This window comes from Falco biarmicus, chromosome 3, assembly GCF_023638135.1.
Source record: "Falco biarmicus isolate bFalBia1 chromosome 3, bFalBia1.pri, whole genome shotgun sequence".
In the NCBI taxonomy this organism is placed as follows: Eukaryota; Metazoa; Chordata; class Aves; order Falconiformes; family Falconidae; genus Falco; species Falco biarmicus.
Window position 1 is genome coordinate 117,998,144 of NC_079290.1, and position 24,464 is coordinate 118,022,607.

At 41.3% G+C, this 24,464-nt stretch overlaps 1 protein-coding gene across 5 annotated transcripts in view; it reads left to right on the forward strand.

The window, feature by feature from the left end:
- Positions 1–18,924, forward strand: part of ZMYM4 (zinc finger MYM-type containing 4) — a 43,838-nt gene extending 24,914 nt beyond the window's left edge. For 4 of the 5 annotated variants that reach the window (XM_056332330.1, XM_056332329.1, XM_056332327.1 and 1 more), the window contains 18 exons: positions 34–306; positions 798–948; positions 1,213–1,385; positions 1,746–1,896; positions 3,497–3,637; positions 3,932–3,969; positions 5,167–5,311; positions 6,336–6,457; positions 6,805–6,976; positions 8,024–8,077; positions 8,203–8,382; positions 8,912–9,006; positions 9,565–9,736; positions 11,487–11,638; positions 13,006–13,117; positions 14,464–14,712; positions 15,580–15,709; positions 17,143–18,924. In XM_056332330.1, the coding sequence (XP_056188305.1) occupies positions 34–306; positions 798–948; positions 1,213–1,385; positions 1,746–1,896; positions 3,497–3,637; positions 3,932–3,969; positions 5,167–5,311; positions 6,336–6,457; positions 6,805–6,976; positions 8,024–8,077; positions 8,203–8,382; positions 8,912–9,006; positions 9,565–9,736; positions 11,487–11,638; positions 13,006–13,117; positions 14,464–14,712; positions 15,580–15,709; positions 17,143–17,350 (2,718 nt within the window). In that variant the 3' untranslated portion in view covers positions 17,351–18,924. Of the gene's footprint in view, positions 1–33; positions 307–797; positions 949–1,212; positions 1,386–1,745; positions 1,897–3,496; positions 3,638–3,931; positions 3,970–5,166; positions 5,312–6,335; positions 6,458–6,804; positions 6,977–8,023; positions 8,078–8,202; positions 8,383–8,911; positions 9,007–9,564; positions 9,737–11,486; positions 11,639–13,005; positions 13,118–14,463; positions 14,713–15,579; positions 15,710–17,142 lie in introns of those variants that run through there. The other variant, XM_056332331.1, reaches the window with a different exon arrangement.
- Positions 18,925–24,464: the final 5,540 nt, after the last annotated feature.

A 24,464-nucleotide genomic window follows, 5' to 3' on the forward strand; every position in this document is an offset into this window, starting at 1 on the left:
AATAAAGTCTGTTCCTCCATTTGTTTTCTGCAGAATTTGTTCAACAAGCCTGCAGGAATGAACTCCTCAGTGGTACCTCTGTCGCAAGGTCAAGTCATTGTAAGCATTCCCTCGGGGGCAATGGTATCAGCAGGTGGCACCAGCTCGACTGTGTCCCCCAGCTCCGTGAGCAGTTCAGCTGCAGCTGGTCTACAGAGGCTGGCTGCCCAGTCCCAGCAAGTCACTTTTGCCCGCCCTGTTGTAAAACTCAGGTGTCAGCACTGTAACAGATTGTTTGCAACCAAACCAGAACTGCTTGACTACAAGGTAATAAAGATGAGGGCTTTTCAAGCTCATATTTCTCAACAGAAACACGAGAAATTGTAGCTTTTATGCAATGGTCTGTCAGTACTGATGTTGCTTACTATGAGCTGCTGTGGGAGGAGTTTGGGACTGCTTTTGGTGGTGTTTAACCGTTATCAAAATTAATACTGATGCTAGCAATTTGATCTTAAAAACAGAAAAAAAAACCCTTCCAAAAAAACCCAAATCCTATGATTGCCTGGCTAGGTAAGCACATTCCTGATTCTTGGTCCCAGAGCTGATCCTTTTAATTCCAGGAGAAAGCACATTGGTGAGGGCTTTCTGCAGAAAACTGTTCTGTCTTTGTTATAAAGCTAAATGGGGAGACTTATTTGCTATTGTTGTCTGTTGTTGGTTACGAAGGGTATAAATACGCTTTTGATTTTTATTAACAATTAAAATGTATTATCTGGGATGTGAAACATTGAAACCAAAACATTCTGGCTGTGTTGCAGGGTAAAATGTTCCAGTTCTGTGGGAAGACCTGCTGTGACGAATATAAGAAGAGGAGCAGTGTAATGGCAATGTGTGAATACTGCAAAATTGAGAAAATTATCAAGGAGACAGTGCGATTCTCAGGCATAGATAAACCATTCTGTAGTGAAGGTAAGAAAGGGCAAGGCTATGTCTCAGACAAATCAAGTCAGAAGTGTTTTGCCTTAAAATTATTGGTGATACTAAGAGAAACCTAATCGTTACAAGTTAGAAAACTTCTTTAGGTTTAGAATCACAGAACTTTGTTCACACTTTACATTTTAATGGTGTGTTTCAAGAAGTTATTACAGACATAGCTAAATACAAGAACTGGAAGTGCCGAGCAAATGTCATTTTGATATTGATGGGTTTTTTTGCTGTTTTCTCTTGTTTTAGGTTGTAAACTGCTCTATAAACATGACTTGGCTAAGCACTGGGGAAATCACTGTAAAATGTGCAGTTACTGTTTACAGGCTTCCCCCAAACAGGTCCAGAGTCACTTTGGGGGGAAAATGGAGGAATTTTGCTCAGAGGAGTGCATGTCTAAATTCACAGTTTTGTTTTACCAGGTAAGCCATATTCTCACATAACATCCTCTAGAATATCAACCTGTTAGCAAGTGAACTTTTGTACATTAGGAGCTATGTGAAGTGCCTGTGGCTGACTTCTGTGTCCATGGAATATATTGCATACATGGGAGAGATGAGTAAATCCGTCTTAGCTTTTGAGTACCAGTTTTCTATATAGAGAAAACCTAGTATGGGTTGTGGGAAGACAGGCACTGAATGTTCTGCTGCTTTGTGTTATGCTGCAAAAAGGATGCACCCTTACAGATTTCTTTACTGAGCAGGGTGCAGAGGTTTTTATACACATACTCTTTGTTGCTGTTTACAAGTGCACTTAATTTCTTCCTCACTGTGTTTTCCTAGATGGCAAAGTGTGATGGTTGTAAGAGACAAGGTAAACTCAGCGAGTCCATGAAATGGCAAGGGGAGATCAAGCATTTTTGCAATCTGCTTTGTATTCTGTTGTTCTGTAATCAGCAAAGTGTTTCTGACCCTCCACCCCCAAACAGCACAGGTAAAACAGGCTGGGAATAGTATTGCCTTTTGGTGTGCATGACAGTGATATGAACCTTTATTTGGAAACTCAATTCAGTAAACTTTTTAAGATAATCTTCTACTGGGGGGGGCTTGCCCATTGCCATTGAATGGGCTCAGTTTTAGATCTCTCTCTTACTTCAGACAATTTCAAACTTCGGCAGGTATGAAATGCGATTGCTTCATATACCAAACCTAGATTTTGATTTTAAAGAAGATGAAACAAAAGCATTCACTTTTCAATCACTTTTATAAACCAAAGGCCTATTTTATTGGGGTAAAATATACTGGTATCTATTGAAGACAATGTTAAAGCTTGTCTCCTGTACTTGGTAACACATAGCTAGATATGGTAGAATGTTAATGTTCATTTAACAAAACCAAGCAGTGAAATTAGTAGACTTAATGGTTGTAAATACATATATGCACTTAAAATAGCCAGTTCTGTGTAGTCTGTAGGCATACGAAGTGTTACCATTTCTATGTCATTAAGTGTTGTTTCTTCAAGTATCAATGCCAAGATTAATGTGCCTTGTAGCTGTTTTCTTGCTCATTATTTTAGCAGATGGAATGGGAAGGAGGGTGGGAATGAAGCCCACGGGAATAGGAACTGTGAGCTTCTGTAGGGAATGAAATGCAAAGGGAGGAAAGGCAGAAAGGCCCACAAAGGCAGGAAGAGGAAGTAAAACAAAGGGCAGAAATAGCACTGATTCTAAAGAGGGGCATAATCTCCCACTGAGTGATGGTGACAGCAGCATTAAGGCACCCAACAAGCAATAAAGAATATTGACTGAAATTTTATAGTATGCACCAGCTATATTCAACTTTTCAACTTTGTACACGTCTGCTGCTTACATTGGTGGGAGCTGTTTTCCCTGATTAAGAGTAATATATGAGTAACTTTATACTTTCAGGCCATAACTATGCCATGTGATGCTCCTGGTCTTGTCATTTGGCTCTTAGTAAGGATAGGAAAATGTACGGTGGGCCTGCTTCTCCAGAAGTGTGCCTGCAACTCAGCTGAGGCAAGTGCAACGCCTTTGCAAAACTGGTCTCCAGGCACCTCTCTGAAATGGGGGCTACTGGCATAATGGAGTGCCTCAGGAACAGTCTTTTTTGATGAAATGTGATAATTCGTGGTAACGAATGGTGCTTTCAAATGGAAAGAACCTAAGAATTTCTTGAACTGTCAGAGCCTCATAAAATTTGCATCATTTGTTATTTGTCAGGATCTCAACTGTGTCCTACACTGCATGTGTTCAGTATCGAGCACAGTGAGGCATCCAGTGCTCTTGTCTCCCGAGTGCTGCTGCAATACACGTACTATTCCAAAGAGAAAGCTGCTTTCATAATATGGTGAACTTCTGAAATGTTTCAGTTACTGGAAAACAGCTGAAGTTTGCTTGTGGAACCAGCTCCTATTTAAACCAAAACACTGGACTTTGAGACCTACGTCCCCTTCTCATACAGCAGGCTTTTTCATTCGGAGATAGATCTGGAGGGTGGGTGTTGTTTTAGAAATGCTGTTTTATAAATTATCTTACTGCTTCTTTTAATTTTCTTCTGTCTGCTCTGTCCAGCAAACCTTTCTATGGCACCAGCTTCCTCCTCAGGCCCTCCTCCTTTGAGAAAGGACTCAACCCCTGTCATAGCAAATGTGGTGTCCCTTGCAAGCACCCCTGCTGCCCAGCCTACGGTGAATTCCAACAATGTTTTACAGGGTAAGACTGCTGACTAGGATGCCTATATTTTCAAATCTCTGTTCCTGAACATTTATATTTGCTCAGGAATCTTTTCCACTGAGGACAGCAGCCACTTCTTCATTACACTTCACATCAGTGCAGATGGTTACGCTTCTGTCCTTCCTTTACCTAGGTATAAATAATAATTAACATTTATGTATGTACAGCAGGGAATGGGGTTTAATGGGAATTCTTTTTCTTGACCTTGGCAGGGTATGGTTTATGGTCCTTGATTATGGTACACAGGCTGTTTTATGGTTTTTTTCTTCACAGGTGCAGTCCCTACTGTGACAGCAAAAATAATAGGAGATGTAAGTTTTACGAGAGACTCTTTTTTTCTCACTTTCACCCAGATTGTATCAATAACAAGTAAAGTAGCCGAGAATTTTGCAACATCATTTTGTAACTGCTTTTCCTGGTTGTGATTGTGATTTAAAATCCATCCAGCTTGCAGACGCTTTTTTAAAAAATGGATAGAACATGTATGGTATGAAAGTCTTTTTGTGTCCACTGACAGATGGATTAGATGTTTTAAGACAAGGCTTGTCATATTGTAGCTCTTGAGATGGCTGTAGTTCTCAAGCAGTTTCTGTGTGGCTTCTGTACTTGAGGCTACCTTCTGTGCCCAGCAGTGGGATGTGCTGTCAAATGGACTAGGATGGGAGGAGGGGGACCGGCGTGGGCTGCTGGGACTGACGTGACCAAGCTCTTGCAGCTTAGCTCTCCTTCCCCACTACTCAGTGTGGTAACAGAGCTGTGGGGAACCATTGGCACCACTTACCTATGAATAACTCCTAGAGTTCCTATTCTTAAGCCCTTTAAGATATGTGGTGTACATCTTGCAACTCTCTTCAAATATGAAGACTGTGTAGTCTGGAAGACTGACACCCTTGCTTTTCACTGAAGTGCCATTTGTGCATTAGAGTATGATGAGTTTTCCCTAATGAAATAGATCCTGTTATTTGAATGCATGCCTGAAAATTACAGTTAGCAGGACATGAAATTAGCACAAGCATGAATAGTCAGTCTGTGTGTAATCAGGAAGTGATAGTGATAGTGATACTGCCAGCATTTGTGCTCATTTTTTTCTTCTGTTTCTTTCCAGTGGTTTCACATCATTTACTGAGTTTTTTGGGTATCTGTATCAGCCAGACTTTTAGTATCTTGATATAACTCCTGTTTATATCTTTGCCATCAGTAAGATTCCAAGGTAAAAAGTTTGTAGAGGTTATTTGACTACAGAAACCAAAAATTCTTGCAGATTTATTCATTGCACTATTAACAAAAAAACCCCCACGCCTGTTGTTTGATTAAAATAAATTGAGGTGAAGACCAGAAAGCACTGAATACATTAGCAAGCTGTTTTTGCAATAGTTTTTAAACGATCATTTTTATCAAGAAGGAGAGTTTTAATTTGTTCAGCCTCCCATAGTAGAGAACAAATGCCAATCTTACGGTATCCTCCAAACCTGTACTGACTCAGCCCTCATTTGTATTTTTCCAAACAGGCTAGTACTCAGACAGATGCCCTAAAGCTACCACCATCACAACCACCTAGGCTTCTAAAAAATAAAGCGTTACTGTGCAAGCCAATCACACAGACTAAGGCCACCTCATGCAAACCTCACACACAAAACAAAGAATGCCAGACAGGTATGTATCTAATCTCCTACCCTTTTTATAAAAGTCTGTATTGCATTTGAGAGAGTAATGCATGATTTATGTAACAGAATATTTTTGAATGTATGTTAAAATCTCAACTAGCTTTCAGATTGTTGTACAGTATATTCCAAGTAGCTGTTTGCCTTACAGATAGCAACATTTGGTGTTCTTTGGAATCCATAAAGCTTCATGCGTGATGAATCTTGAGATTTGCTTTAACTCATGTTTAGCATCCTGCAGTTGTCTTAACTATGGGGAATTAACTGAGTGGTTAAGTGACATGCAAAAGGCTATGGAGGGAACTTGTTTTCCTGAGGACAGAATTTGTGAATTCTTAGGTCTCGCAGCTCAAGCCACAAGAGCAAACTCATTTTAATAAAGTGCATGATTTTTCAAAGGTTATTTCAACTCTTTAGTTATTAGATAAGATACTAAGAATCTCTTGAAAGTTAAGGCCCTATTTCTAAGATAATTTCTTTAGATTCATATTTGCTCGAAGCTCCCTCTGTGGGAGGGCTGGGAAGGAAACAGAAGCCCCTTCAAAGGCTGTTACATAGTCCAGATTGCCACTGAGGAGTGCTTTTTTCATCATTGTTACTATAGAAGGAGCTTGGGGCGTCTAGCCTTGATACAAACCTCTTGGTGAGGAAGATGAAGTGGGAAGACTATAGTGTTTTTTTTTTAATGGTACCTTCTTACAGTGTTGTAGTTAGTTGTGAGGTAATTGCACTAACACACCATTTACTTGGATGCAAGCCTTAGTATTTAATACTTATTTCCACTCTCTTCCTTTCCAGCATTTTGTGTATATAATCACAGTACTGTTATTTCCAAACTGTAGTATTAGTACTTGCTACAACAGTGCTAAAGTGAAAGATGACTGTGAACCAAGACCCAGTGCTGTGCACACTGAGTTACAAGCAGAAGTCCAAACAATTATCATGGACACTCTGGAATGTACTGGATAGTTACATGGTTAAACAATTTTTGTTTTGTTCTATTTTTGGTATAACAGAAGAAGAAGAAGCTGTTAAACCCCAGATTGTTGTGGTGCCTGTTCCTGTACCAGTGTTTGTGCCAGTGCCCCTTCACCTCTACACTCAGTACACACCAGTTCCACTTGGGATGCCAGTACCTGTAAGTTACTCTTCAGTTCACTAGAGAAGTGATTTTCAGTCCTGTTTCTGAACAGGACGCAGAGCAGTGTCATTGGGTTTTGTCACTAGTCGTGCCAGTGGTATTTGGAGTCCTTGAAGCCATTTCTTTCCTTGTCACATAGTGTTTGGTTAAGCACCATCACACAAAACTACCAATTTTTAGGGTTGTTGTAGAAATGAAACAAGTTGTCCAATCTGGAGTTATTTTAAAACAAAATATAGTAGTCCTAAAATATATGTGAGATTAAATGAGAGGAATCTCCTTTGTGTATTTGCTGTTTCCCTTCACCCCCAAACATGCTCTAATATTTTCCGCATGTTCCATAGGTGCCAGTTCCCATGCTCTTCCCAACTACCCTGGATAATGCTGATAAGATCATTGAAACTATTCAGGATATCAAGGAAAAGATGCCCACAAATCCATTTGAAGCTGATCTCCTTCAGATGGCAGAAATGATTGCAGAAGATGAGGGGAAAGAAAAAACACACTCTCATGGTGGTATGTGGCATTTTTAAAAAGGAAACTAAATGCAGTGAGATTAAGGTCCTCTCATCACGGAAGATAGATAGAGAAACAGATGTAGGACCTGCATTGGCTGCTTCCCAAGTACGCACGCCAAATTAAATGGTCCTCTTATCTTACCAACATTTATTTTTCATAATGAAAGTGTTCATGCAAGTAAAATGCCAACCTAGACAGGACTATAATGCTTATCTCATGTCTTAGCAATTTTGATTACTTAATCTTAAAAAAAGGAGGCCTTCTGGGAATTCAGCTGAACTGCATGTTTTGAGATAATTTTGCCTCTGTGTACAATATTCTGTTCTTGGTTTTGAAAACATACTTTCTTTGAAGATTAATTTACTCTTCCTCCATTGTTCCCATCCCAGGTGCTGGTTATAGCCGCACCTTTCTGCAGGTTTCATCATTTCACAGAGGTTTATCAGTCAGCGATCACTAGAGCTATGTTAGAACATAGAACAGCCTAGAACCCATGTTAGATATTGAGCGCTGACAGTGGTTTAGAAGTCTTTGCATCCCTGTCACTGATCGTAGGTGCCGACTTGACTTTTGCTGACAGTAACAGATATACTAGAGGTAGTAATCTCCAGATCAGTACATCATGCATTAGCAGGAGTCAAAATCAAGAAGACAGTGCAGCTGTTTTACAAGAATATTTTCCTATCAGGATTTTTATGGTGGATTCTTGGAGCGTGATGCAGGTTAGAGTGTGTTGGATAGTGATCATCCCATGTAATAAAAGTGGAACAAGCTGAAAAGAAATGAGCGAAATATCTTACTTGTCTACAGATGACTCAAAGACGGCAATGGAAACATTTGGAAAAGCAAACATGGGTTAGTTCTGCATTTCTGTTTCTCCCGTAACAGCGTGACCAAGGTAGAAAGCTGTTAGGAGAACTGTAGCGAAGACACGTGTGTTACTGTTACAGCCTAATACATAGCCTTTCGGTGTTCAGAGTATTTTGTATTAGTTATGTAAGCTGTGCCTCATTTGTAGATACAGATTTCCTTCTTTTTCTAAAGGATCTCAAACATCTGAACATGAGCTCTTCCTGGACCCCAAGATATTTGAGAAAGGTCAGTTAGATTGTTGTGGTGTTTTTGCCAATGGTTTTTGATCCTGCTGTATCTTTTCTTGCAAACTCCTCTTGTTGTTTGCCCTTCTCTATAGCATGTGGTATATCTGATCACTCTCATTGCAGACCAAGGTAGCACTTACAGTGGAGATCTGGAATCGGAAGCAGTGTCCACTCCACACAGCTGGGAGGATGAGTTAAATCACTACGCCTTACGATCAAATGCCCTGCCAGAACCAGATCCAGAACTGAAGCAGTTCTCCAAAGGTGATGTGGAACAGGACCTGGAGGCTGATTTTCCATCAGGTCAGTATAATGAGAAGAAAAATGCATTGTTGTATAAAAGTACACAGTTTTCTGAGTAAGCATTGTACTGGCAGCTTGCTTAGGAAGGGTATGCGTTTTCCTGTAGTAAAACTGGATATTGAATGCTGCAGTAATATATCAGCTCTACTAAGAATTAATATTTTTGAAATATTGCTGGTATCTTTAAAGACAGCATTCTACAGAACCCACAGCAGCAGTAGCAGGTAGCCTTACTTGACTCCTTTGAATTTATCACTTCTGTGTCCGTAGGTGTAATCCCTGTGAGTGGTGCGTAAGAACGTAAGTTGGCTGGAATAAGTACACCCACTGTTTGGGGGGGCTTTTTTTCTCCTTTGAGAATTTACTTCCTTTATACAGAATGTATATAGATTGCCTAATTATTCAAAGGTAAAAGCATTACTTGAATATACAAGTATGTTTGCCAACTGTAAGTTATTCCATAGTGACACTCCTACCTGGGCTCTTAAATCTGGTAATTAAACTCTTAATTGTGTTGATTTGACTTCAGACTCATTTGACCCCCTGAGTAAAGGACTGGGTTTGCATTCGCGTTCACGAGCAAGACGGAGACATAGAGATGGCTTCCCACAGCCAAAAAGACGGGTAAGAAAGTACTTCTGGAACACCAGTTCCTTGCATTTGGGGTAATAACGTTATATGCATGCTTATTTTCAGAAGGACAAAAATACTGCTCCAGGGTGAAAATGAGACCTCAGTTCAACTGCAGTGTATATTTATTCCTGTTCTGCTGTATAAGATTTTTTTTTCTCCCCCTCTGCAGCTAGGTAGAATAAATGCTCTTTTTAGTGCAGAACATCTTTTAAATGTGAATCATTTAAAAAAAACTCCAAAGAGATGTCTTTTAAGTAGTGTCATAATCTACAGGAAAGAATAATTTTTTTCTTGTGTAGCTAAAGAGGAATATATTTCTGTGCATATTTATCACAGTGAGAATGACTGATTTTTAATGCATCTTTTCTGTAAAATGTGGTTAATATTTGTCCACATATTAAAAATACATATATATCCATTCAGATTGTGAGAGGAGGATTTTGTTACCATGTCAGCATAACAGACTTTTTATGTGAAATCAAGTTAAGCATCCATTGATGAAGTGCTTACTAAATGTTTATTTGTTTTGATTTGTTTGTTTGCCTGTAGGGACGGAAGAAGTCTGTAGTTTCTGTAGAGCCCCGGAATCTGATGCAGGGCTCCTATCCAGGTTGCTCTGTTTCTGGGATGACCCTAAAGTATATGTACGGGGTAAATGCCTGGAAAAACTGGGTCCAATGGAAAAATTCACAGGAGGAACAAGGGGACCTGAAGTTTTCAGGTAAATTTTTCTCTCAGTGGAAACAGAATACTTAGTTGAAGAGCCCTTGGCATGATATGTTGTTCAAATAAAGATTAAGATTAGATATTACTGAGTTTTAAAATACCCATGAGTGGAGAAGAGATTTCATGGAATACTGTCTTACATCTTTTCATGCATTTAAAAATCGTAGCTGTTACATTTTTAATTGACCTGTTACCTATTAAAACAGGCTCTAAAATACCAGATTTCTTTTCAACATTAGAACTGTTAGTCTTTTAACCTTCACTTTGTGTTCATTTGCATGTAGTAGTTCTTCATTTGTAGAAGAGATGCTTTATGCAGCTGCAGAGCTTTCCTGAGCTATTATCAGGCCATAATTCTAAACTGACAACACCAGCTTGGCCCCATCTTTTTCATCTGTAGCTAACACATTCACAAAGTATTTGTTTCTCAGCATAACTTTTTGCTGTAAAAAAATTGTGTGCTACAACGTTAAAATCTTAACAACTTATTTCTAGGCTGCACAGCTGGAAAGAAACTTGTCAAAAAGTCTACCCATTCTTTGCTGCAACCTGCCTGAAACGAACTTTAAAAGCATGAATTTTTCCTGTGTCTCACTAGGGTGATAGATAACAATGACAATATAAATATCAATTTTGCTTATTTTTCTGGTTATGGATTATTTTATTTGTTTTTACAAAAGCAGAGCAGTCCTGGCATTTGGCAGTGGCTAACTCCCCTTTTCCCTGGTCTCAAATCTGTCTTACATGCTTGCACTGAGAGTTTTGTGGGCAAATTTTCAGAGTCAAGCAGAGAATTTAAGTAAGGAATACAACTGAGCTTCTTTGGGATGGTGGGGAAGAAAACAAACTAAATACTTCTGCAATGTAAAGAACTAGGCATGGCAGGGCTTATGTAAGAAGGATCCCCAAGGGAAGAAATTTAGCTAGAATGAGATCTGCTTTTTCCTCTCTTATTTGGAATTTTTGTTCTCATTACATGAGAGCAGCTGGTTTTTGTTTTCCAGAAGTAGAGTTGTCACATGAGTTAATGTGTTTTCTTCTTCTAAGGAAGCAAATATTACAGTCAGTTCCAGGAATCTGTCCACCCTCCCTTCTCAGAAAGGTTCCCTGCCTAGTCCCAGGCAGGTTCTTTGTAAGGTGTGAAGCAGGCAAGCCTGGTAATTTCATTGCAGATCCTTTGATTGATCGATTCCCTGATTGCTCTGCTTCCTTTTCCGAATCCCATGCATGTCCTGTTAAACTCTTCATTCCTTCTCCCTTTAAGGAGTCAAATATGCTGCACTCAACTCCAGTCCAAAACTATTAGGAAATGCTCAAGATCTTTCTCTCACTCAAAATTCCCCTGAGTCCAGCTATAGAGGTGAAACCTCTTTCCCAACCCTATGCTGCCAGCCTCCGGGACATGCAGCCATTGCCATGCCACCTTTTGAGCCCAAAAAGCTCTTTTTTGAGCTCAGCAGACTCCCTAACATTTCAATCTCTTACCTTTAAATACCTGCAGCCTTATTACTCAATTGCAGCATTTATACTGGTCGCACATGCAGCTGGTTTGGTTTATATTGGCCAAGTCCTCATTTAATTGTTAGCCAACAGATGGGGAATCGTTCAGAAGTTTAGTCATCCGGGGTACTTCATGTACGAGAGAGAAGATTTAATAGTTCTGCCTACATGAAATAATAAGGAATGTGTGAAGATTTAATCTGTTGAATCGAGTTAATTTTTTCTAATAATTTTCTTTGCCACAGTTTGTCCTGTGAAACTCAAGGAGGACATTCTCTCATGCACTTTTGCTGAGCTGAGTTTTGGCTTGTGCCAGTTTATTCAAGAGGTGCGGAGACCAAATGGAGAAAAATATGATCCTGACAGCATCTTATACTTGTGCCTTGGAATTCAGCAGGTAACTCAGAGAATTAGGGTATTGCTGAGAACATACGAAACTTGCTATGCTTATTTACGTTTTATATCCATAGTCCCATCTAACTGCATGGTTTTTGTAGAGGAAGCAATTTTGTGCTTTATTCTTAAGTCTGTCTTAATCACATATTTGACAAATTTGTGACCTTTTTATGATCAGAATGAACAGGCTTCTTCTGTACTTGGGAGGAGTGTGGCATGAAGGGCTAGGTGTTTCTACCTAAACACAAATCTTTGGGTTTGGTACCTTTTCAGTCCCTTTTCATGTATAGGAAAAATTTGCTTCTCAGAATTATTTGCTTTATAATGTAGTGCTCTAAATCTAGAACAGTTGCACAATGTTCTTCTAATATACAAGTTTACATGGAAGAGGTTACCCAGCAAAGCCTGAGCTCCTTCAGTCGCTAGACAGATACCTTTTGTGTTGGCAGTATTTACAGAAAAAATACAATGGGAATAATTTCATTATAATTAATAAATGCTAAGAGTAATGTACCAAGTCCTTGCTACCTGCCTTGCAACAGTTGCAGTACAAACCTAAGACAATACTAACTTCTGTTTAAAACTCTACATTTAGTATATTTTTGTTAGGGGCATTTTTTTAGAATAGCCTGCTTATTCCTTTCCTTAAACAGTCATTTGGAGATAAGGAGTCAAAAGCTACTCCTGATGAAAACCTGTCATTTGACTAGGCAAAGCTACTTCTAATGTAAAACCTGTCATTTGACTAGGCATGGAATTACCTTTTTTTTCCTTGTTTTCTGGCTATGCTTGAAAAAAAACGTAGAAAGAGTTAAAAATTCAGAGTGCAGTGGATAAGGCCTAGAAGTATCAGCAGTTTTTGTGTATTCCAGTTTTGACTTATTTATTGATACACACTCCTCACTTGCAGAAAAAAATTTTTAACTCCTGCTTGACAGGAATTTGAGGGACTTGCACCTTGATGCTTTAAGTTGAGCTATTTCAGCAGCCTAGCGCTGGGCCTGTATCTATTGTTGGGAGGTATTAGCATGTGAAGTTGTTTTCCACAGAAAAATACTCAACACGTTTTCTGGTTTTTATAGGCAGGCTTTTTTCAAGAATATTTAACACTTAAAGAACGATGATTTTTCAGAAACCAGCTCTAGAGCTGGGAATATTAACAATAATTCTTGGCTAGATCTCTCATTCCATACTGGGGAGGTCCCAGTCCCTGCAGAAAACTTGATATCTTACTGAAGGTTTCAACAAAGTGGTTTGCAACATAAGACACTGGAACATAAGAAAGGAAAAGAATCTGATGTCCTGTGTCTTCTCTGCACTGTTAAATAATCACAAACTGTATGTCTTCCTTTTTTTTTTCTCTTGTAGTACCTGTTTGAGAATGGTAGAATAGATAACATTTTTACCGAGCCCTATTCCAGGTTTATGATTGAACTTACAAAACTTTTGAAAATCTGGGAACCTACAATTCTTCCAAATGGTAGGACAATTATTTTGTTTTGTGTAGCTGCATGACAAAGCCATATTATAAATTAATATTTTCTCAATGCTGTGAAGAAGAATGTGATCTGAGGCATTTACATTAGTCTGTTTCTCCACCATGTAATTGTTTGTGGTAGACTAGCATCATGGATTTTATGTCTGTTTCTACCAGTTACGGATTACACTTAAATATATCTTTGCCTCTGATCAATCTCTCGACTCCTTTGCCAGAAAGGCTTCCCATTCCAGTAGTCAACGTGCTAGTTCTCTTCCCTCAACTTTTAGCTCATCTTTTTTGAATACAGATAGCCAGAATTGTCTGTAGGGTTTGCGATGAGTTACTGTAAATACCGTGTACAGTGGCACTGGTATTTCCCTGTTAGTACTGGAAATACTTCTGAGGGATCTGAGGATCACATTAGCAAATCATGGGAATCTTGTCTTGGCTCCTGGATTCCAAGTTCTTCTCACCTCAGTCACTTCCAAATTAAGAGTTTCCAAATTCTGCAGATATTTTTAATTGGTCTTCAGGTACGATCATGCAGTTTATAAAGCTGGACACCAGCCGTATTAGTATGTGAGATCTTTTTCAGAGTATCAGCGAAACTTGAGTGACATTGGCAACTCCATACATGTATTCACAACTGTTTTTTCATTTAGAAAATGAACTTTTTCTTTAATACAGAAATAATCTGGTTACTTCTAGACTGCTGCATTGAGGGATGTGGGTTTTTTCCCAACAAACCTCTTACAAGCACCCGTATCTTCTTTTCCTAACAGACTTACGATAATCACAGTGGGCTGTTTGTATATAAAGATGGTAAATTTTAAACTCATGCTCCATGTCTTAGGAATTACACATTTTTGCAGTTGGCTGACTGTGATTTAATAGAGCGAAATTAGAACTTGGTGAGGTTCTGCTGGTGTCTGCAGTCTTCCTTTGTATCCTCTCTCCATTCCTTAGGTATTGGAAGATCATGCTGTTCCGCAGCTTGGTTCTCCATGCTCCCTCTTAACGTTTGTGCATGCAGTGTTCTTCGTTTTATTGGAATTACAGTTGCTTATGATAGGTCTGAATTTGATCTGATACGCAGTTTGTTAATATAGAAGGTCAGCTGAAAGAGGATTTACGTGAATCTCTGGCAGAATCTGCCTACTTAATTTTACTCATTTCTGCCTTCCCACCCGGCTCATGTATGAAGTTTTCATTGCTTTGGGAAGATTCTGAAAATCTGCTAGATTAGACACAGCTTGTAAAAGCTCTTAATTTGTAACTGGAATACGGGGAAAGCCCTAAAATTGCATAAATAACTCTGCTGTTTTTTCTTTGCCCGTTGTTTCTAGGTTATATGTTCTCAAGAATCGAAGAGGAGCACTTGTGGGAATGTAAACAGCTGGGTGCATATTCCCCTATTGTTTTATTGAACACACTTCTATTCTTCAACACCAAATACTTCCAACTAAAGAATGTCAGTGAGCACCTGAAACTGTCCTTTGCCCATGTTATGAGACGCACCCGAACTCTGAAGTATAATACTAAGATGACATATTTACGTTTTTTCCCACCCTTTCAAAAACAAGAGGTAGAATCAGGTGAGCGCTTTCTGATCATCTGAATTTTGGCAATCATGTTTATGTTGTCTGCTCCTTTTTTCTAGAAAGGACTGAAGAGAAAAATATTATGCAGTAAGCAGAGTTGTGAAGATGCTGTTACCCTGTAGATTTTCAAAATTTTTTCACTCTAGTAAGGTTTAAAGAGAAATTCTGCGTGACCCAAGGTGTTCAGTAAAAATTTATAAAAGAGGTGCCACACGTTTGGCTGCAAGCTTGTCTTTTATACCATCCTAGGCTAGCACAAAACTTTAACTACTGCATGAGTTAAAGGCCTTTTCTGAAGCACTTTTCTCTGGACTTCATATTCTTGAGGTCCAGAACTTTATCATGCCCTTTTAATGCCCAGATTTGTCCTAGGTCTGTGCAGTGAACACACAAGGCAGCCCGAATGATGAACAGCAGTTTTAGGTGAAGCTAGGGGCTTGCTCATGAGCAGGGACTATCCTGACCTCGGAGGCGAAGAAAGACAGGTTTTCCTTTGTGGTTATTTTTTGGTATTTGGAAAAGGAAAGTCTTGATCGACTGCTTCAGTTAATAGTTCCGGTGTGTTACGTGAATTCTGCTTTATTAGGAAAAATTATATCCTCCATATTTTTCTGATAGATACTAATTCTTGTTGGTTTTCTAGACGAGCCATGGGCTTTGGACAGCGTGTAGCATACGCAGTCTTTTGCCCCTCCAGCAGATCAAACCATTTGACTTGCATGTGACAGATAATCAGTTCAAGTAGTGTCCTTCCGTGTGATGCACAGTCCCATCACTAGGTGCTAGGCTAAGCGACTAGGGCTTTTTCTTGAAGGCACTGTTTTTCACTGAACTTTTGTGATGCCGTTTTTGTGTATCCAGATAAATTATCTGTAGGCAAAAGGAAACGCAGTGAAGATGAGGAGATTCCAACAGCAGTGGAAATGGCTGAAAATACGGATAATCCTCTGAGATGTCCAGTCCGACTTTATGAATTTTACTTATCAAAATGGTAAGTGACAGAACTTGATTTTTGGTCTGTAGACTGGAACAGGCATTTGGGCAAGGTTCCTGCTCAGACCTTTTGTACCTGTGCTGCGGGCTCCTCTCTCCGGTTCCTGATCCCTCAGTGTGAATGCAACCATGACTTCCAGCATCAGCACTGCTGTTAGACTCAGCAAATAGGTAGTATTTGTTACTGGTCTTGAGTCAAGATGTATTCTTTAAATACCTGTTTACACATCCACAGGGTGTAAAGGTAAACAAGGGGCATTACTATAGTGACCGTGGCTTTCTCATCTCCCTTCATTCCCATACAGGATCCTTCTTTTGAGAAGATTATAACTTAATACCCTGACATCATGTTCCTTGTGAAAGAGGGTGGGAAAAGTGTGACTTAGGTAAAACTGCTGATAGCTTTTGCCTGCTGAAATGTGAGATTAACTTGTTATCAGGAGTTAGAAAGGAGACTGTATAGCAAGGACATAGATATAAATCATTTTGTCTCCTCTTGTTTCTATATAAACTTCAGTTAGATCGTTGAGCAGGTGGAATGTAATGTTCTTCTCCCTTCAGAGAAAATACACGTGCAAAATGAAACAGCATCTCATTAGTGTCAGTTAAAACTCAAACAAATCACTCTCAAAAACGCACCTACTGAGCCTACTACAAACAGTCCAGTTACTTAGGCAAAGGCATGCCTGGCAACTGTCCTGACTCTTTGTCTCCCTCTGCTTACCTTCCTTGTCTTTACTGCATATCATTAGAAGGAACTTTTAGCTGTCCTTGGGCTGGGAAAACATCTTCATGCTCCTCACATATCATAGCTGAGCCCCCGCAGTGGTGCAAGCAGCAGTAAAAAATCACTTTTCTGTTTTAATGTGAATATTCCAAAGCCAGGCAGGAGCGATCCTTGCTCTAGAGGGCTTTGTCTTCCTCCCAGAGCCTGAAAGCTGCCTCAGAGCCACACGGTCAGTCGTTCAAGCAGATGGGCTTACTGTTCTGCACCATGAGTAGGCAAGCTAGGATTTAGTTTTGCTAGCTCTTGGAACATTCCATGTGCCAAAGTGTGTAGCAATTCTGGAATTCTAGAACCGGTTTCATTTGGAGATTGACTGTTCAGTGCTTCTATCAATCATATCACGATGCTAGTACCATTAATTGGATGGAACTATGATTGAAGAGCCACATCTGTAAAGAAGTCACTGATTTTCTTTGTTTCTTTATAAGCAGCTAATGCTAAATGACCTGGAAACAACCGTTCCCTAAGTTGAAGGGAGGAAAGCGAGTCACTAACAAAAAGATTGGAATTCAGCTGTTTAAATTACAGTGCTGTCATCTCAATGTAACTTTCATTTTCTTCGCTGTTTCTCCTTAGCGTTTTTGTGAGTAGGACTGTTAATGCTGCCTCCTGCTAATGTGCTCTTCCTTTTTTGCCATTGGCAGTTCTGAAAGCGTGAAGCAGAGAAGTGATGTATTTTACCTTCAACCTGAGCGCTCCTGTGTACCCAATAGCCCCATGTGGTATTCCACATTGCCAATAGACCCAGGAACCTTGGACATCATGTTAACACGTATTCTTATGGTGAGGGAGGTACACGAAGAACTTGCCAAAGTCAAATCAGAGGACTCTGATATTGAGTTATCAGACTAACTGAAGTGGGATATTTTCCTTTGAATACACATCAGAAGCACCAAACTGTGAATACATCCAGCCTTTGGAAAATGTGTATCAAATAAGCCAAGATAATGTCACCTACAGGCATATTTTGAACCACAGTGGATGTACAAACTGGAACTGGAAGGAAGCAAGCTGTGTAAGCTGCAAAAAACAACGTCCTGTGGCACCGATAAATCTCTGAACAAATTCAAGATGAACCTATTTGAGTGGTGCATAAATCCGTTATCTGTTTAGGATTTGAAAAAGTTGCAAGATATTTTTAAGGAAAATGGTTGTGTAAAATCTACCATAACAATGTTGGGCATGGAGAGCTAGACTGTGGCTCACGTGACGTCTCAGCCTGATGGCTGGCAGTCCTTGCTGCCAAAGGACACGTGGAGATCCTAGAGCTCTTCACGGGGGCGAGAGAGAAAGTGGTGATATTTAGACAGACACCTTCCATTATAAATACACGTACACATATGCTTTTGTAATTTTTTTTGGAACTGGGATCAAATGTTAGGAAGGCAGAAGCCGCTGGCTATCTAACTGGAGAACGGTCTGGCTGCTGTTAAAGGGTCACACGAGGCCAGAATCTAGCTCTCGGTCCAGGCTGACACCAGGTCTAGCCCTGTTGAGTCTTCGATGTGGAAGAGGTGCTGTAGGTCAAACTTCAGAGTGGTCGTGTTACGGGACGAACATTTCTGGGGTATGTACAGGAGAGTGACTGTCCTGGGGTATGTGCAGAAAATCCCTTACCTAGCCCAGTAGCTCTGCAGTCTGTCGATATAATCTAGCAAATACTGTGGTGCGCGGAAATTGTTTCTCCCTTAAGGCAGCTTTCCTTTCTCCTCTTTCCCTACTCCTCTGTTTTTGATTATTTTGTAAGGCGAATTTGGAGGGCCTTGTCATTTCAAATGAAAGATACATGCACTCTTTCTCTTTCCACCTTTGCAACGCGTGCAGTGTTGTACAAAGGATGCAGTATTACTTTTGACAACAGAACTGTGGTAGAAAATTACCATATGTGTTCTTTTTCCCACCCCACCCAAAGAGATTTAGTCATAGTGTTGGAAATGGAAAGAAATTTTTTTAAGGCTTGGCTGTTACTGCGTCTTTTTGAAGAGAAAAGCTCCCACATTGTGTTTAGAGGACAGGAGATTATCAGATGCTGTCTGTACCTCCGTTTTCTCAACCTACAGATATGTGTTTCTGATGACCAGTGGTCACAAATTCATTGGAAACCCGAACTATTTTTAAAGAAGAGAATTGTATGGTTTTTATCTAGCTCTGGTCAGTTATCCATCGTGTAACAGGGGTCTGGTATTTGATCTTGTCACTAAAATTTCAAGAGATGAAAATCAACAGCCTTGAATTATATTTCCTTTTTTTTGTTTGTTTTATTTGTTTTTGTTTTTTAATTATTTTTTTAGCAGTAACAAAAGTAATTTAACAAAAATAAAATCAGAAAGTAGTCTATTGACGTTGTGTACTCGGTAGTCCTGTCCCTGCCTGTAACAGATTTCACTGATGTATTTTTTAATACAGAAAACTATGTGAAAAGTAAACCTGCCCCTGATTCTGTCTGATCAAAGCCCATCTGTGTCTTTCATTTCTGATCCAAGATACTGCTTGCTCCATGTGCTGGCCTAGCACTCCAGGGGGAGATGTTTGGGACATAATCCGTACCCTGCCAGTACAGTATCCCGGCATTTGGAGGCTCAGGGATGCTCCCACAGGCTGATTTCTTGTTCTGTGAACACTAACCCGTCCCTCCCCATTGTTCTATTAGATAGTGACATAGCAGGCACGCTACTTTGGATGGGGCTGGTTGATAGAACGTTTCAGGGAAAATAAAACCATTCTGGAAAGATGAGTGTATAAGTCTGTAGGGGATAAAAAATGTCCGAGCTGTGTCTGTTGCACACAGGTGTGCCCAGAACCTCGATGTCAGGAGGAGAGGGAAAGGATTCGGGAATGCCTGTGTTCATCCCCTAGAAGAGTGCTGCTGTTCTCAGCTGGCTGCCTTTGCCTGCTCCCTCCTTCCCCAGCCGCCCCCAGGAGCAAGGGGGCAGTTAGGACAAGCTGTTGGGAGGGCAGGCTTCCGTTGGGCGAGGGTTGTCTAAAAAATACCACATCTGAGTTTTCCCTTAACAGAAATATTCCCATCGAACAGCAGTATATTAGTATCTTAGGAGAAACATACTCATTTTTTCTTTCTCTGAAGACACTCACTCCTTGTCTGTGAACACTTCCACGTATGTTATTTTTTTCCAGGTCCTCAGAACGAAAGATATTATTTGCCTTTTATGTTCTCTCAGCAAGGAAAGTGAAATCACTTTTAAGCTTGACTGGGTGAAAACAAAGTTGTTAAACGTTTTGCTAACTCCCGTTTGCTTCGTGGCTCTGAGATGAGAAGGGTTTCAGTGGAGTTAAACGACACAGTTCAGGACAAGTAGTTTTAGTTTCAGCTTCTCTGGTCAGACACCATCAGTTAACAGGACAAATAGTTTTAGTTTCAGTTTCTCTGGTCAGAACCATCTGGAGAATGCATTTTGGTGTTGTCCAGGGTGTGCCTGGGCTGCCTTTGCCTCTCGGGTGATTTCTAGTCAGCCCGGGTAGAGTTCACACTTGATTTACAAGATAGAAGGTTTAAAATACATTTATAGATCATACACACAAGATCAAAGTTCTGAACACTTAAGATGAAGTTGTTTATAATAAACGTATCCGAATCATTCGCTGACCATGCAACGATGTTTGTTACTTGAAATATTCTTTTAAGCAGAAAAATCATGCTGTAATCTCGGTGCGGACAGAGGAACGACCAAGATGGGTGTGAGAAAAATAGAAGATGATGATCCTGCGAACAGGGTTTCTGTTGCTGTGCCTTCCTGCTGCTAGACACACGTTCCACTCCCCTTCGTGTTCAGCCTGCAGGGATGATGGCATAGCTCTGCAGACCGGTTGGAGAGCTTGGAAGCGAGCATGTCGTGTTACTTGTTAGCGAGCGTATCCACAGTTCTGGCTACTTACGCAAGTCTTTGGATTTTTGCAGAGTTTTTTTTGGTTGAAAATGCTTCTGGAATGTGGCTATTCCCTCCGTGGCGCCGGCAGTTCCCTGGCAGCTCTCACTGTGAGAGGTGCTCGGTGCAAGCCTGCTGCTCTCTCCCGGCTTCGGCTGACTGAAGAAACTGGGGCATGTTGAATGCCACAGAATGAGGTGCAAAAAGAAGTTCAATTATCTTCGGAATTATTCTGTCAACTACAGATCTAAAAGAACCCCCTGGATTTCTCTGGCAGTAGTCTCCAGCCGAGTGATGGCTCCTCAGAGACCTGAAATAAAGTGGCAGCAGAATCACTCGTTTCCCATTTCCCCAGGGTGCGCTCCTGCACCGGTGCCGGTTCAGTGCCAGGGTCACAGAAGTGGCTCTGAATGTGCAATAAAGTCTTTGTTTTCTGGTAACAATCTCAGTAACTCTGCTCAGTCCCTTGAGCAATAGTTTCACTGTTGCCTTAAAAAAAGAAGAAACCAGAACAACTGCTTGTGTGTAAAGTCCTTGGGGTGCTCTTCTCAAACCGCCGGCACCGTGTTCGCTCTCTGGGCTGGAGTTTTGCTCCCATCAGCACAATAGGTTCCTGCGCTGCTTTTTCTTGCATTTGTCATTTTAAACAGTCCTAACAAAGCAGAGGCAAAATTAAATTTCGTTGTCTTCTATTAAACAGCTGCTCGCCTGCAATGTGTCCCCTGTAGCATCATCAGCCTTAAAGAAATTAAGTTTTGAGCAGTTGAGCTACTGAGCAGTTACTGAGCCTTTCCTGGGCAAGAGAAGCTGTCCCGTTTTTGAGAACGGAGCACCGAAAATGTGTAAAAATCATGGAGCATGGCTGAGGAGAAAGTCTAGAAGGAGTTTTAGGAGCGGTGAAGCTGGATGGGAGCGTACCCTGTCTCTCCAGGTCTTGCTGAGGGGTTGCTATGAGTGGAGCAGGCATGAGCCACCGCTTTTCATCCCAGCCTCAGCAGATGATGGCAAGACTAGTCCCTGCACGATCGATGACCTCCTTTCTTGGCTTCCTGTGGGCAGCTGCTTGAGAGAAATCTCTTTTCCCCCCACGAGTCGGCTGCAGATTTGTCGGGCAGGTAGGACTAACTCTACTTTTATGTCTCCCCTGGTTGGAGAAGCTGGGGGGGTGGGGTGTAGAGTTTTTGCAAAATGTTGCATTTGTTAAGAAGTTGACCTCAGCCCTTTTTTTTTAGAAGGTGGATTTTTTGAACTAAGGGGGAAATGGCTCCTTTAGTCCCATCACTGGCACGAACAGATCCCCTCTAACTTCATCCCGTGGCTCCCATGTCAAGTCCGTAGCACCAAGTTGGTACCAGCTTGCATTTTTATCTCCGGTTTCCTCCCTCCACCACTTCCAAGAAGCCTTCGATAACTTTTCGTTTGTGCTGTGTTTTATGAGGAAACAATTTCAGACATGCCAGAAAGAGTGAGTAATGACGGGGCGGGTGGTGGCAGAGGAGCTGTTGCAGGGTGCTGGGAAGGGTGCCTTGGGCAGGTGGGCAAGAAGCTAATACGAATATTTAAGTGTCTAGGTTTCATCATTTGATATTCAAAACATTTCAGTTGGATGCTATTAAGGACAATTAGTGAACGTGGGTGTGGGTCATAGATGGGACAAACTTGGAAAGAAAGAACCTGGATGTAAAAGCGTTTTCAGTTCCCGCGCCAAGCACGCTACCTCTTCTGCTGTCTCATGGCAAACTGCAAAATCTGCAACAGCTTTTTTATTTTTCGATTTTCATCAGTAGATGCTGCTGCCGTGGAGGTCGTTAGCTCTCAGTCGACGGCACCAGTGCTAGCTCTGGTCCAGGGAGAGGCGCAGCGTTGTAGGATGGGTTTTAGAGTCTCAAAGGAATTTGGGCATCTTGGATTCTTCTAGCCACAGAAGTCAAATTTCCATTGGCCATAACATTCACGAAGCTAATGGTTTTTCAGCAGAGATACGGGTTTTGTTAGAGAAAAAACCTGAAATACCTTAGATTATTACTTGCTTGGAGGGAAAAGGGAATTTATTACAACGAAACAGTCAAGCTAAACAAAGCATCACACACACCGAATCTCAAAAATGTATCCCAAGTGCACAATTTTAATTAACTCAAAGCCGGTCCAAGTTCCCGGTGCTCAGCCTTAGGATGCAGGCTGCGATGGCCACGTTAGCTGTGGCTCAGCTCGTTTTGTGGTTCACGGTCAACTACTGGGTGTGCCAGCGAAGGGCATACCTGGGGCCTTAGGCCCACCAGTCTCGGACTTTTTATTCTCTCTTCTACATATTTATAACACAAAAAGCCAGACCGATTTGAGAAGGTCTTTTCAAGCTGCTGGGAGCCGAGCCAGGCTGCTGCTTTTCCGAGAAGGGTGTGGGTGATCACTCCTGGACCTTGCCCCCCCCCCCCCACCCCCCAATTAAGCCACTGACTCATTATATAGCCCGGGATCCAGTGTACACTTCATGTCACTACTGTTCTATCGATGAAGCCTCGTGTTCCTTCCCTTGCCAATCTGTACCTCGGTTGTACCCATCTGTAAATTGGCCAGACTTTCCTACCTCGTTTGGGCATTATGAGGCTAAATTCTGTAGGATGCTTTGCAGCCCCGTGATGAAAGGTGCTATATAACTGCAAAGTGTTACTTCAAAAGATTTAAATAGGTCACCAGTGCATCATAACCTATATTAAAAAGACTTTTTCTTATATGAGAATTTATAGAGTTCAATGTATGGTATTAATAAGTGAATTATTGAGACCCCCAAAACAGTTTTTGTTTGAATCGTATCTGTATTCTGGAAAAGTGATTAAAAACCTTTAACCTTAATAAAAGAGTTTAGCCTTATTTCCTGTATGATGTTGGAATCTTTTAAACTTAAAGCAGAATCTCACAGATTTTAGGGGTGGAGGGTTTACTTGTTTTTAAGCCAGCATTAAAATAGCAGCTTAATATCTTCACAGCAAGGCTTGGTCTTTCCCACACGGCCGTGTGGCAGCTCACACTGCGTTTTGCTCCTCTTGGAAGCCTCTGGGATCGGCTGTAATTAGATCAATCACCAGCAGAGCTTGTTACACACCTTCCCCAACTGGTGGCTGCTCGAGGGGTGCTGGCCACCAGGAGAGTCCTCAGGACCCAACGTCACCTTTGCTCTGCCACCCTGAAATGCCGGAATGGGCCAGGAGCCCATGGAAGCACCACCGCTCGCCTGAGACCTTCATACGGCGCTCGGATGCCTCCCAGCAAGGGCACGGCAAGTCTCACGGGCTGCCGAGTGAGCTCCCTGAGGCTCCTCCGTGTTAGGAGCCACCAGAGCTTTACTCAGGGCAGTTTTCAAGGCCCTGAAGCTGTTTTACGCTTATTTTGAACTGTGCTGGTGCCCCCACAGCCAGGCAAGCGCCCGTGCAGCCAGCATAGCCTTCGGGTTTAAAGAAGCTGCTGAGAAAACAGATAGGGGCAATCGCAAGCAAAAAAATAATTACTCAAATGCTGATTAAATGTTCCCAGCAGCCTGAAGAATGAGCATCTGAAATTAGGCACACCCTGGTGCGGCCCCGATCGCCAGCAGACATCACGGATGCGTGGTATGAGTGTCTGGGGGCAAGGGAGAGTATTAGTTTCAATGGAGGATGATTATTATTATTATCATCATCATTATTGCTGCTATTATTATTTATTTAACTGTTACACAGCTGACACCGATACCATCATTCGAGGTGAGCCGGGTCTGCACAGGGATAGCTGGTGTTCGGTTCAGGAGACAAGGAAAACTGGAAATGCGATTAAGAATGATGGCATGTGATGTGCAGAAGTGGCAGGGAAATACCGTGTCTGCTTGTTGACTAATGCTGTCATTAATGCATTTATTTTAGGTAATTAATTATAGAGAGTATAGTAACTGAAACCCAGCTGACTGCCAGGGAGACCCTTGGTTGCCTGGGCTTGGGACACCACAGGGGACACGTGCCACACATCAGTCCCATCTGCCATCCGTCACCACACACCACGTGAATTAAACACAGTAACAACCCTATCTCCGGCCTTGCCAGGGTCTCGGCTTT